The sequence below is a fragment of the Oratosquilla oratoria genome, chromosome 39, assembly GCF_046742065.1.
Source record: "Oratosquilla oratoria isolate Oo_2021 chromosome 39, ASM4674206v1, whole genome shotgun sequence".
Classification (NCBI taxonomy): domain Eukaryota; kingdom Metazoa; phylum Arthropoda; class Malacostraca; order Stomatopoda; family Squillidae; genus Oratosquilla; species Oratosquilla oratoria.
The window spans coordinates 3,177,127-3,190,000 of NC_134815.1; the positions used below are offsets into that span (position 1 = coordinate 3,177,127).

At 45.1% G+C, this 12,874-nt stretch overlaps 1 protein-coding gene across 4 annotated transcripts in view; it reads right to left on the reverse strand.

The window, feature by feature from the left end:
* Positions 1 to 12,874, reverse strand: part of Mip (Myoinhibiting peptide precursor) — a 355,890-nt gene that overhangs the window by 13,462 nt on the left and 329,554 nt on the right. For all 4 annotated transcript variants that reach the window (XM_076176469.1, XM_076176468.1, XM_076176466.1 and 1 more), the window contains one exon: positions 8,497 to 8,776. In XM_076176469.1, coding sequence (XP_076032584.1) covers positions 8,497 to 8,776 — 280 coding nt within the window. The remainder of the gene's footprint in view (positions 1 to 8,496; positions 8,777 to 12,874) is intronic.

The following is a 12,874-nucleotide window of genomic DNA, read 5'->3' on the forward strand; positions in this document are numbered from 1 at the left end:
GCAAAAAAAGTTTTGAAAGTGAACTATAGCTCTAAAAGAAGTGAATCAATTCCAAGAGAAATGGCTCATGTCCAATTATGATAAAGAATAATTTGCAGGCAATGTGATGTTTGAGGGCTCTTCTGAGAATGTGATAGCTCTCGGTCACGGAACCAACACGCGATTAAAGATCAAGTGTGCCGTTACGAGAGGTAACGGGGCTTTTTTATATGTCCGTGTATCCCCATGTTTACATATCTTTTTGTCGTAAGGCTCGTTTCCCCTCGGAAGAGGTTTCCAAGTTTGTTTTTCGTAATGTTTAATTTAAGTATGCTGCGAGCAGAAGCTTCGTCTGCTTAAGAATACTATCGTTGTAAGTTGTCTGCAAGCTGTGCTGCAAGATAACATCTCATTATTTGTGCAACGTGCTCTTAAAGAATTAGACTTAAGAAGGTGTGTAAGAACCGGTTACTGTGGGTCACCTCTAGGCGCCAGTCTTGGTCCGATCTAGAAAGATGTACACACCCCACGCCTAAGCAAACCATGTAAGTCTTAAAACTCTTTGTATTTGAGGTTTAGAGTATTCTAGTGCATCCTTTGTAATACCCTCTTCTTGGGTAGCCTTTAGCCTATAGTAATTATAGTACTTTTTACAGTTTTTCATCAATACCAACGTATTATCGAACGATGGATCAGATCTGCATTAAATACGCATCAAATATCCCCGTGATTCTATAACCTTCAGTCCCAAGTCTGTCTACGTCACGGACGCTATGATGTTGAATACCTATTTCATCTGCGGAGTCCCAGTCGATTCCGGCAAAATGAAAAAATGGTTCGATAGAAACGAACAGATGAAGAAAGCATAGGAATGAGGTGTCGGCCAGACCACGCCCTGCACGCCGTTGCCACGTCTAGATTCCCCTCGTCGTCACCACATGAACTTGATGTGTCGCCTTCCTGGCATAAGTTTGCGTGTGTGTGCTTGGGTGTTGTAGCCCAAGTTAAGTGTAGTGTAGCGCAAGCCAAAGTGTAGTGATCTTGTGTCGTCTCGGCGCGCGAAGTGTGATGTGGCAGTCTTAGTGATCGTATCGGCGCGCGAGTGTGATGTGGCAACAACGTATGGTTGCCAAGCCCCAACAGTGTTTACATAACACCTCGTCGCAGTTAAGCATGTGTTTTTCCTTTGAAGGCAAGCTACCTTGCCTAAATCCTGTCATATGTTAATATAAGCATGCGACTAATGTGCATTTTTAGATTGAACCAAATGTAGGGTTTAATCTGTTGTTGTCTACCTCAATAGTCGTATAGTTAGGAGTGTGGTAACGTACTCCGTGGTTTTCGATTAAGTTCGAGTTTTCCTTGTCTTCTTTATCATATTACTGTCTTGTCTCTCACTGTTTCTCTCGCTTGGCAATATGTCTTCCAACCACAGTATAGATGAAGGACCCGTCTCTGGTAGGGTCAGAGTCCTCACGGCTGAAGGGCAAGAGGCTTTTCAGAGAGCGTCTGATCAGCATGAAGAGAGGGTAAAGGCGAGTAGAGAAGGAGTACAAGCCTTATTGGAAGAACCGAATCATGGTCCTTGGTTGTATGAGGCCCACGCTGTGTACCAGGATACTGTAAAAAGGCACCTGGAATTCTTAATGCGTGAACGTACTTCAGAAAGTCTGGCTCGTGCTGAATCAGTGAAGCACGAAGACAGGGATTTTCAGGCATCTTTTCGTCAGGTAATCAGTAACTATGCTTCCTCTTCCTCAGTTGAGGTCACGGAAGAGGAACACCACACTGAACCGTTTTTACAAGATGACCCGAAGTCCAATCAAGTTCCTTTATCCCTCGTCGACCACTCTGAGCGTTGTATGCCCCCTTCCATGAAGGGCAGTTCAAGAAGGTCGGTTAGGTCAGGTCGTTCCAGTAGCACCAGTGTTAGTGTTGCAAGGAAGCAACGAGCCAAGGTGGAGACCGCTCGTATCAGAGTTAAGTTTGCCGAACAGGAGGGTCAGCTTATGAAAGAGCAGGCTGAAATGCAGGCCAAGTTCAAAGTTATGACACAGCAAAAGGAGTTGGAAGAAGCCGAAGCCGAACTTAGGCACTTAGGACCCGACGATGATTGGGAAACATGCAGTGACTGGGACCAATTAAAAGGTACAGTCGCTACCCGCACCCAACTATATGTGGAGCAACAGGGTGGTATAGTCGATGTTTCCGCTAGTCAGAAGGATCTGGTAGGCTTGAATCCTGAAAGCCCTGTTTTCAAGCCCTGTTCTGATTTCAGAGTTAACTCACAGCCTGCTAACAATGTTCCATTCAGTTTTGAACCTCGTATCGAAAAGGTAAAGGTGAGGTCTGTGCAACCTGCGCAGCAACCTGTTGCTAACCATGTTTCTTATGTGTCACCACCTGTAGTAAAACCTCCTCGGAGTGCATCTCCTAGGTTGGGGACAACCTCCAATTCTGCCGATTTGAGCAAGTTCTTCTTGCGGAAGGATTTACTTCTTAGCAGGCTGTCTACGTTTGATGATACTGCGGAAGACTATGCTGTTTGGAAAGAGAGTTTCAAGGAAGTCGTGCAAGAGTTAGGCACCTCATGTAAGGAGGAAATAGACCTGTTAGTTAAGTACCTAGGTCCTGAGTCTAAAGAATGGGCCCGTACAACCAGAAACTCAAATGCCAAGAATCCAAACCTGGCGTGCAGTAGAATTTGGGAGCGCTTGGATGACAGGTTTGCTGCCCCTTCGATCATTGAGACTTCAATTAAAAAGAAGCTCGCCAACTTCTCTAGGATTTCACCTAGAGACACCTTAAGGTTATACGACCTGTGTGACATTCTGTATCAGATAGAAGCCTTGAAGGCTAACCCTGTATACAGTACACTGTTTGCATATTATGACGCCTCGTCAGGCATCAATCCCATTGTCGCAAAACTTCCACCCTGTATACAGAAAGCGTGGACTGGCAGAGCCATGAACTACAAGACTGCTCACGGTGTGCCGTACCCACCTTTCTCCTTCTTCATTGAGTTTGTGAAGGAGATGGCAAGGGTCGAGAATGATCCATGTTTCTCTTATCAAAGCCTTGGAGCCGATGGTTTTGTGAAACCAGAGAAGCCACCTCCCTCTAAGTTTCCTCAAGTACGTGTGAAGAAGACTGACACCATGTTGTCCAGTGGCAGTAAGTCGACCATGGGCGCTGACAGGTCTGTTGGCGCCGCTAGTCCTACCGAGCAAAGAAAGGCAGAAAAGGGAGATTTTTGCGTCTACCATGATGCCTACGTACACCATTTGGATTTCTGCAGGGCTTTTCGCACCATGTCAGTGAGCGAGAGGAAGGTTTTCTTAAACGATAAAGGAGTGTGCAACAGATGTTGCAAAGGTAACCATCCTCCTTCCAGCTGCAAAGACAGAACTTTCTGCAAACTCTGTAAGGCCCATACTCATGTGACTGCCTTACATCACGATGAACCCAGGTCGAAGAGGAGTTCGACTCAAGCGGTTACACAGCATGGAAGGGAGGTTGCTCAAGATAAAACACCTCGCTCCCCTGTAGTCAATCAAGTGCCGCTTCCAAATGTTCTTACCCCCATAGTAAAGACTCAGGGAGGGGAGGATGCTGCGGTCAATTCCAAATGTACCTTGATATGCAGTAACCCCACCTCCATGAGTAAGTCCTGTGCCAAGACCTTCTTGGTAAAGGTCTATCCTGAAAGTAAGCCAGAGCTCGGAGTGTGGTGTTATGCCATCCTAGACGATCAGTGCAATTGCTCTTTAGCAAGGTCTGAGTTTTTCGATTTGTTTGACAAGCTGAGCAAACGGGTTTCATATCGTCTAGCTACCTGTGCAGGTGTAACGGGCGCTTCTGGGCGCACCACCAAAAATTACACCATCGTGTCTTGGCATAACTCACAAGAGGTGCATATCCCTAAGTTAGTGGAATGCGACAGCATTCCAGTGTAAGAGAAGAGATACCCACCCCCGCCATAGCTCGTGGTTATCCCCATCTGTCCGATCTGGCCGAATGTATTCCACCTCTGGTTCCTGAAGCTGAGATTCTACTCATCATTGGTCGAGATGTGCCTTCAGCTCATTACATTTTTGACCAGAGAATTGGACCTGTCAATGCCCCTCTAGCTCAACAGACCAGTCTGGGTTGGGCAATCATTGGGGAAGTGTGTCTCCATGGCACTTGTAGGCCTCCTGTCATTAGCAGTTTCAAAACATCCTTTGTACATGATAGACGTCCCTCTATAGTCGCACCATGTGGTAACCAGATTCATGTTTCTGAAGTAAAGGATGATTTGTTCAAGGTAACCAAAGATGATGACAAGGCCGCCCTGTCGATTGAAGACAGGAAGTTCTTGGATGTTATGAACTCAGAGTTCCGCAAGGATCAAAGTGGTCATTGGGTCGCGCCACTGCCTTTCCGTCCCAATGTTGTAGCCACCAGTAATAATAGAGACTTTGTGTGGCACCGCACACTGTCTCTCCATCGTAGCCTCAGCACAAAGCCGGAAAAACGTCAGCATATGATGGCCTTCATGCAAAAGATGTTAGATCGTGGGCATGCTGAGGTTGCACCACCATTGAAGTCTGATCAGAAGTGCTGGTATCTTCCATTGTTTGGGGTGTACCACCCTAAGAAACCTGACAAGATCAGGGTTGTGTTCGACTCTTCTGCCAAATCCAGAGAGTTCTCCCTAAATGATATGCTGATGTCAGGTCCTGATATGACAAACAGTATTCTCGGGATTCTTCTACGTTTCCGTCAGGAAGCTGTAGCAGTGGCAGCTGATGTAGAACAGATGTTCTACAATTTCAAAGTGAAGACTGAGCAAAGAGATTATCTCAGATTCTTCTGGTACAAGAATAATGACCCTGATGAAAGGTTGATTGAGTATAGAATGACTGTTCACGTTTTTGGGAACACGCCATCTCCCGCCATTGCCACCTATGGCTTGCGTAAGTCTGTAGAAGATGCCTCTCCTGAAGTTCGCTATTTCATAGAGAACAATTTCTACGTGGATGATGGGTTAGCATCTCTGCCAGATGCGGAGACTGCTTACAAGTTAATCCAAGACTCTAAGTCAGCACTTCAAGAAGGAGGACGCCTGCGCTTGCACAAGATCACTTCCAACAGTAAGGAAGTGCTGGAAAAGTTTGCCACCAGTGAGCTGGCTGATAACCTTCAGGAGCTGAACCTAACTTCTGACTCTATGCCTATACAGTCTAGCCTGGGCCTCTTATGGGACATCCAAAGAGACGTTTTTGTCTATAAGTTCATGGATTCAGACAAGCCTTCGACAAAAAGAGGGATACTGTCTGTTGTAAATAGTCTGTTTGACCCCATGGGATTCTTAGCTCCAGTAATAATAGTGGGAAAAACTACTCCTAAGAGAGATAACCAATCTAAAGTGTGGTTGGGATGAACCCATACCAGCTAAGATCCATACCAAATGGTCCAGATGGCTAACGTCCTTAAGGGACCTCAAGGACATAAGCATCAATCGTCAGTTTGCTAGTATTTCTTTGTCTCAAGCTCACAGGATAGAGCTTCATACCTTTTCAGATGCTTCCAGAGTAGCAGTAGGAGCTGTATCATATCTTAAGGTTTTCAGTGATACCAAAAGCTACCAGGTGTGTTTTGTGAGGGGACAAGCTAAAGTAGCTCCCAACCATGGTCATACTATTCCCAGGTTAGAGTTGTGTGCTGCAGTGATGGCAGTTAATCTCAGCAATTCCATCTCGGATTGCTTGGACAAACCCTTAGACGCAAGGCATTTCTATTCTGACAGCATGATTGTCTTGGGCTATATTCATAATGAAAGGCGTAGATTTCAGGTCTACGTGAGTAACAGAGTAGACCACATTAGGTCGTCCACCGAACCTAACCAATGGCATTATGTACCTACAGATTGTAATCCAGCAGACCTGGCTACCCGTGGTCTTGAAATAACCAACCTAAGTCAGAGTGATTGGTTGTCAGGTCCCTCAAGCTTATTTGAGGATGTTGTATCCACCAGTGGAAGTTTTCCTCTTGTAAGCCCTGAGACAGATAAAGAAGTAAAGGTATCAGACTACACAATTGAGTCTGAACCCCTTGTTAGTGCAAACAAAAGCAATGTAGAGCCTGCAATTGCGTCATTAGCTCAGAGGTTCTCTAATTTCTCCTGTTGGAGGAGACTTGTAAGAGCGGTAGCTCTCCTTAAGCATATAGCCCGTTCTTTCAAACAAGGTAACAAGTGTTGTTCAGGTTGGCATATATGCAACAAACATAAGTCACCCGATCAACTAGAAGATGCAGCTGATTTCATTGTTCAGACATACCAAAAGGATTATTTCTCGTCTGCCATGACTAAATTGCAAGGTGAAGTTTGTTTACCTCCTTCCAGTCCCATTGCATCTCTGTCTCCTTATTTAGACCAGAAGGGCCTACTTCGTGTAGGAGGCAGGTTGAGTCAAGGCAGTGATGTACTTGGTATGCTTGCAAGGCCTATTATTATTCCAAAGGAATCCCACTTAGGCTTGTTGTTGATCCGTCACTACCATGAGACAGTGCACCACCAAGGGAGAGTGATTACAGAAGGAGCCGTCCGTACAGGTGGTTTCTGGATTTTGGGAGGGAAACGTACCATTTCTAAGGTCATTTCCAAATGCGTCACCTGTAAAAGGGTAAGAGGTAAGGTGTGTGTTCAGAAGATGGGAGACTTACCCGTCGATAGACTTACTCCCAATCCGCCATTTTCCTATGTAGGAGTTGACCTTTTTGGCCCCTGGCATATAAAAACTCGGCGCACTAGAAGTTCCTTCCTCGAAAGTAAAAGATGGGGCGTTCTGTTCACCTGTCTTGTTTCCAGAGCTATCCACATAGAGACTGTAGAAGAATTGAGTACTTCTTCCTTCATTAATGCCTTAAAGAGATTCATTTGTATTCGTGGCCCAGTTAAGATGATGCGTTCTGACAGAGGCACGAACTTTGTAGGTGCTGTCAAAGCACTGAACTTGCTTGCCATTACCGATGAAGGTGGTGATGTCAATAGTTTCTTGTCAAGTCAAGGTTGCACTTGGTTGTTTAACCCTCCTCATGCTTCTCACATGGGTGGAGCATGGGAGCGTATGGTGGGGATAGTCCGCAACATCATGAATGTGATACTGACTAACCATCACCCCAAGGCATTAACACATGAGGTGTTAGTAACCTTCTTTGCAGAAGTATGTAAGATCGTGAATTCCAGACCTTTAGTTCCTGTTTCCTCGGACCCTAGCAGTCCTTTCATTTTGTCTCCGTCCATCCTTCTCACTCAGAAAACTGATATTCCTGTAACTCTTCCTGAAGAGATAGATATTAAGGCAGTATACAAATCTCAATGGAAGCATGTCCATCACCTTGCTGAGGAATTCTGGAAGAGATGGAAGAAAGAGTATCTTTCCTCTTTGCAACCCAGAAGAAAGTGGGTCAATTCCTCTCCAAATGTAAAGGTGGATGATGTAGTGTTGGTAAAAAATCAAGAGTGTCCCCAAGGACAGTGGCCCTTGGGTATTGTAAACAAAGTATTCCCTGGCAAGGATGATTTAGTCAGGAAGGTCCAAGTAAGAGTTGTGGTAAACAACAAAGCCCATGAATATGTAAGACCCATTTCTGAGCTTGTGTTGCTAGGTCAATAGTTTTGGTAATTTTTCCCCCTAGAAAATTAGGAAGGGAGTGTGCCGTTACGAGAGGTAACGGGGCTTTTTTATATGTCCGTGTATCCCCATGTTTACATATCTTTTTGTCGTAAGGCTCGTTTCCCCTCGGAAGAGGTTTCCAAGTTTGTTTTTCGTAATGTTTAATTTAAGTATGCTGCGAGCAGAAGCTTCGTCTGCTTAAGAATACTATCGTTGTAAGTTGTCTGCAAGCTGTGCTGCAAGATAACATCTCATTATTTGTGCAACGTGCTCTTAAAGAATTAGACTTAAGAAGGTGTGTAAGAACCGGTTACTGTGGGTCACCTCTAGGCGCCAGTCTTGGTCCGATCTAGAAAGATGTACACACCCCACGCCTAACCAAACCATGTAAGTCTTAAAACTCTTTGTATTTGAGGTTTAGAGTATTCTAGTGCATCCTTTGTAATACCCTCTTCTTGTGTAGCCTTTAGCCTATAGTAATTATAGTACTTTTTACAGTTTTTCATCAATACCAACGTATTATCGAACGATGGATCAGATCTGCATTAAATACGCATCAAATATCCCCGTGATTCTATAACCTTCAGTCCCAAGTCTGTCTACGTCACGGACGCTATGATGTTGAATACCTATTTCATCTGCGGAGTCCCAGTCGATTCCGGCAAATCAAGGTTAATTACTTACACACTTATAAGCTTCTGTACATAAGGGTATGATGGCAACTACGACACGAATGTACCGCCACCATCCGTTTTTACACAGGACTATCATTATTAGTTCTATTCTTCCTTCTCCCCTTCTCTTCCTCATTTTCACCCCCCTCTTCCTCTTTTGCCATGCCCAGCCCAGTTCTCACCTCGGAGGCTGGACCAGTTGGCCGAGCGTGACGAAAGTGGCCTAAGGGTGTCTGGTCTCTTGCCCCAGGAGCCCACGAACTTGGACCAGACACGCTTCTGCAGGGGAACGACGGCAGCTCCGCCGTTCCTGTACTCGTCCTCGCTGTCATCGTCGCCTGCCAAGGCCGCAACCGCTTCTCCAGGCGCTCCTCCTAGCTGCTCAACATCTTCGTCTGTTGGGTATCCGCGTTTGCCCCAGGCGCCGTGGAGTTGGGACCAGTCACGCTTACCCCAGGAGCCCTGTTGATAAATGTGATGAGAGAAGCGGGGTAGGGTTGTTTTCATGGAGTTGTAGACTGGGCCCAAGTGGCAATAATGATCAAGTCACGAAAGTGCATTTTTATTTACAGTCTACAGAATTATATAAATATTATTTTTCATTTACGAAGTATGAGTTTTTATATATGGGGAATTACTCTTACAATTCTGAAAATGTTCATAAAAGACATTTGATTATGTTTATCCATGACATTTTAATTGCTAGGTACTTATAATCTTTATGTGGAAGTCCCTATTTAGACTACAGTAAAGAATACTGGATATTTCTTGCTCAACATTTTGTTAGTTCCTTAGCGTGATTTCATAATCAAGAAAGAAAATAAGCAGTTTGATGTACATCAAGAAATGGCTTTCTTTGTTCATAAAATTATGCCAACTTTAGTGCACTTTAAACACACCTTGTTTCACAAATCAGTCAACTTCAAGATTTAGGTACAATTCACACACACACCGATTACGGCAGCGAGGGCGAACGGACGTAATCCGTGACCTACCTCCGCCGTGACAAGGAGCTTTGTAGTAGCCTGGGTCAGCCTGTTGACCTCACCCTCTATACTTAAGGCACACGACTGATTTTATAGTGCAGTGACATAATGCGCAGTCCTCCTATCTACCGATACAGACCTAGTGAATCACACAAATTGAAACGAGGGTGCGGTTATCCAAGAAGTGAACTGGGCAGTGCGTACTTCAGGGGGCGTCACGATGGCAATAACAAAGGCGTGGCAAATTGTCTCCCTGAAGTGTGCAACATTGTCAGATTTATGTTATTTCACCATCTCGGGGCAAATTACAGGGTTGAGGATTAGCGTTATTTGTTTAGTCGCGTTGACCCGAGTCCATATTTCAGTGCTGATATTCCCAAAGGAGTTGAGACCTTATGATTGAGGATAAACCCCCGTCTCTACCCCCCACAACACCGCATCTGTCATCGCGTGTGTGGTGTATCACCCTCTACATGCCCCAACTGCAAAGCTGGTTGTATGTGGAATTTTTAATCACTTGGACACCAGCCAAATCTTAATCAAGTAGCAAAGTTCCCTACACACGAACAAGCAACCCTCGACCTCATTATTACTGATATAGCCTCGACCTCTTATCCCTCTCGGTCGCAGCAAACATGCCACGATTCTATGGACACGTAGCTAGCACCCCTATGCACATTATTTACTCAAATTAGAATAGTCTTAAAATCAGCACAAATTGGATATTGTCAGTGTACCACTGTATCACTATTAACTCAAATAATTTATCATTATTACATTATTGTTACACACACGCACGCATGCATACACACACACGGCTCGATGGCGGATTGGTAAAGCACTGGCCTCACAAGCCAGAGAACCGGGGTTCGATTCCCCGGCCGGGCGGAGATAAGTTGGGTTTGTCTCCTTTCACGTGTAACCCCTGTTCACCTAGCAGTGAGTAGGTACGGGACGTTAGTCAAGGAGTTGTGACCTTGCTGTCCCGGTGTGTGGTGTGTGAGTGGTCTCAGACCTACCCAGAGATCGGCAAATAATGAGCTCTGAGCTCACTGCCGTAGGGTGATGTCTGGCTGTCTCGACAGAGACTGCAGCAGATCCGAGGTGAATACATGCGCACTCAGAAATACACACGCATGCATAAACACACACACACTCACATACAAGAGTGGAAATTTAATGTTAACAAATAGAAATGCAAAATATTGGAAATGTGTCAAAATAAGAAAAGATCGGCGATGGGTTATAAAGTAGGAAATAAAATTGCAAAAAACAAAAGAGGAAATGGACCTACAGAAGGTACCATAATCAAAGACGAAATATCACCTGAATCACATAAGGAAATAACATCCAAACAATCTGTTGAAAAATATACGAGTGGTATTTTCACTACATGAGGACATGATGAAGAAAACTGAAAGCTTGATACGGCCCAGACTGGAATATGCAGAAGTCATATGGTCATCATACTTCAAGACAGATGTAAGAAAAATTGAGAGAATACAAAATATGGCAACCAAGATGATCCCTAGTCTAAACAACACGATGAGAAAAGACTGAAGAAACTAGAATTTTTACCATTGGAAGAACAATGAGAGATAGGCGACATGATAATGATATTTAAACTGAAAACAGATTTGGAGAAAATGGACAGTAAACAAATACTGGTATGAGAAGATCGAAACAAAAACCTGGTACGAGAAGAAAGATCGACAAGAGATCAGAGTAAAATACTGAAAAAAGCTGTAAGATGTCAAGAAGCACAGAATTCCATATAAAAGAGTAGACTTGTTGAACAAGTTACATGAACTTGTAACCAAAGCCAACACTTACAAGAATTTTCAAGGCAAAACTTGACAAATGGAAGAAAAGAGACGGGTCCCCATGGTCTTTGTTCCAACACCGTAGACTAAAAGTAAGTAAACACCGTAGACTAAAACTAGGTAAACGCTACGATAATCAAGACCGGCAATCCCGAAGCCTCGATCCCAGGGACCCTATGAAGCTGCGCAACTACATCATCACCACCACCATCTATTGGGAACATACGCCAGGTAGTAGCCACCAGTCAGTCCCCTTCACGGTCTCCCCGGTCAAGCTCTCATGCAGCCACCTTCCCATCCCACTGTAAACAATTCTCGACAGGTTCGATACACTTGCCCCAGCCACTCAGCTATGAATTCTGTGGGATTTTCGTCTCCATCAAAGGGGGTCTCTCATGGAGAAAACTCTGTAAGTGAAATCAACATCGGGGAAATGCGCCACATCCTCATATAATACACGGAGATGACTTTTATGAATTATGCTGGTAATTGGCCTAGACCTAAGCTCGCAGTACACCAGTGACACCACGGGCAATGCCAATCCAACTACTTCCTGGCATGACCCACCACTGTTATGCACTACACTACCAAAGCAAGCGAAACTTACCACGCCCTCAGTGTCCACATGAAATGCATGGACAGACTGAACTGTGCCATCCAGTAAACCCCCAAACGTCTGGACCTTGGTCCTGATACAAGAGACTTGGAGTTCAAACGGCCTGGCCTCCCTGCACAGTGACTCCAGGGGTGCAACCAGGACTTCCAACGACTCCACAAGAAGGACAGCATCATCGACATCGATTGACAACTCTGGCCAAAACCCTTCCCATGCAAGGGCTGAAAAGAGTTGGAGCGAGGACGCACACTTGCCTAACATCTGAATTAACAGAAAAGAAGCTGGACACGGCCCCTCCATACTTTACAGCACTCCCTATCCCAAAGTATAAGCCAAACATCAAGTCAATAATCCCTGCAGGAATTCCATTCCTCCGCAGAAAATCCCATTGCACCCCACGGTGGACCTTATCAAACGCCTTCTTGAGATCAATATAAACTGCAAGATACCCCTGTTGAAACTCACATCGGTGCTCTACAAAAATATGAAATGCAAGAATGCGATCAGCTGTTGACTTACCTGGCGTAAATCCAGAATGTTTAGGCCTCTGAAACTTTACCAAATGAGAATAAACCCGTGTCAGCAACAGATGGGCAAGCACCTTACCTGGCACACTGAGTAGTGTAATACCGCGATAGTTGTTGCAGTCCAGCCTGTCCCCTTTCCCCTTCCAGATAGGGACAACCAGACCCTTTTTCCAGTCAGAGGGAATGGTACTGCAGTGCCAGAAAGCAAACAGTACCGTATGCAACCCACAGATCATGTCATCACCTCCAGGATTTAGCAAATCCACTCTGATATTGCAGATCCTAGCTGCCTTCAACATAGCCTCTTTGACCTCTGTGAGGGTGAAGATCCATCTGTTAGGTGGATTGACAACCGCCACTTGAACATCATGGAGGGGAAGCTGTCGGCTTAGGGGTCATCCACAGGTAACTGCTCCACGTCTGACACTAACTGGCCATCAGTTTGGGTTATGCTCCTCTGGGTCGCAGATTTCGAGCGGAGCTTCTTCGAGCTCGGTAAGCAGGCTTGAGACAGTTTACATTACTTTGGCCCTCGACATCCTCAGCGATTCCCCGGAGGTACTTCTCTTTATCCATTCTCATTAGGGCTCCAGTCCGCCGTTTCTTAG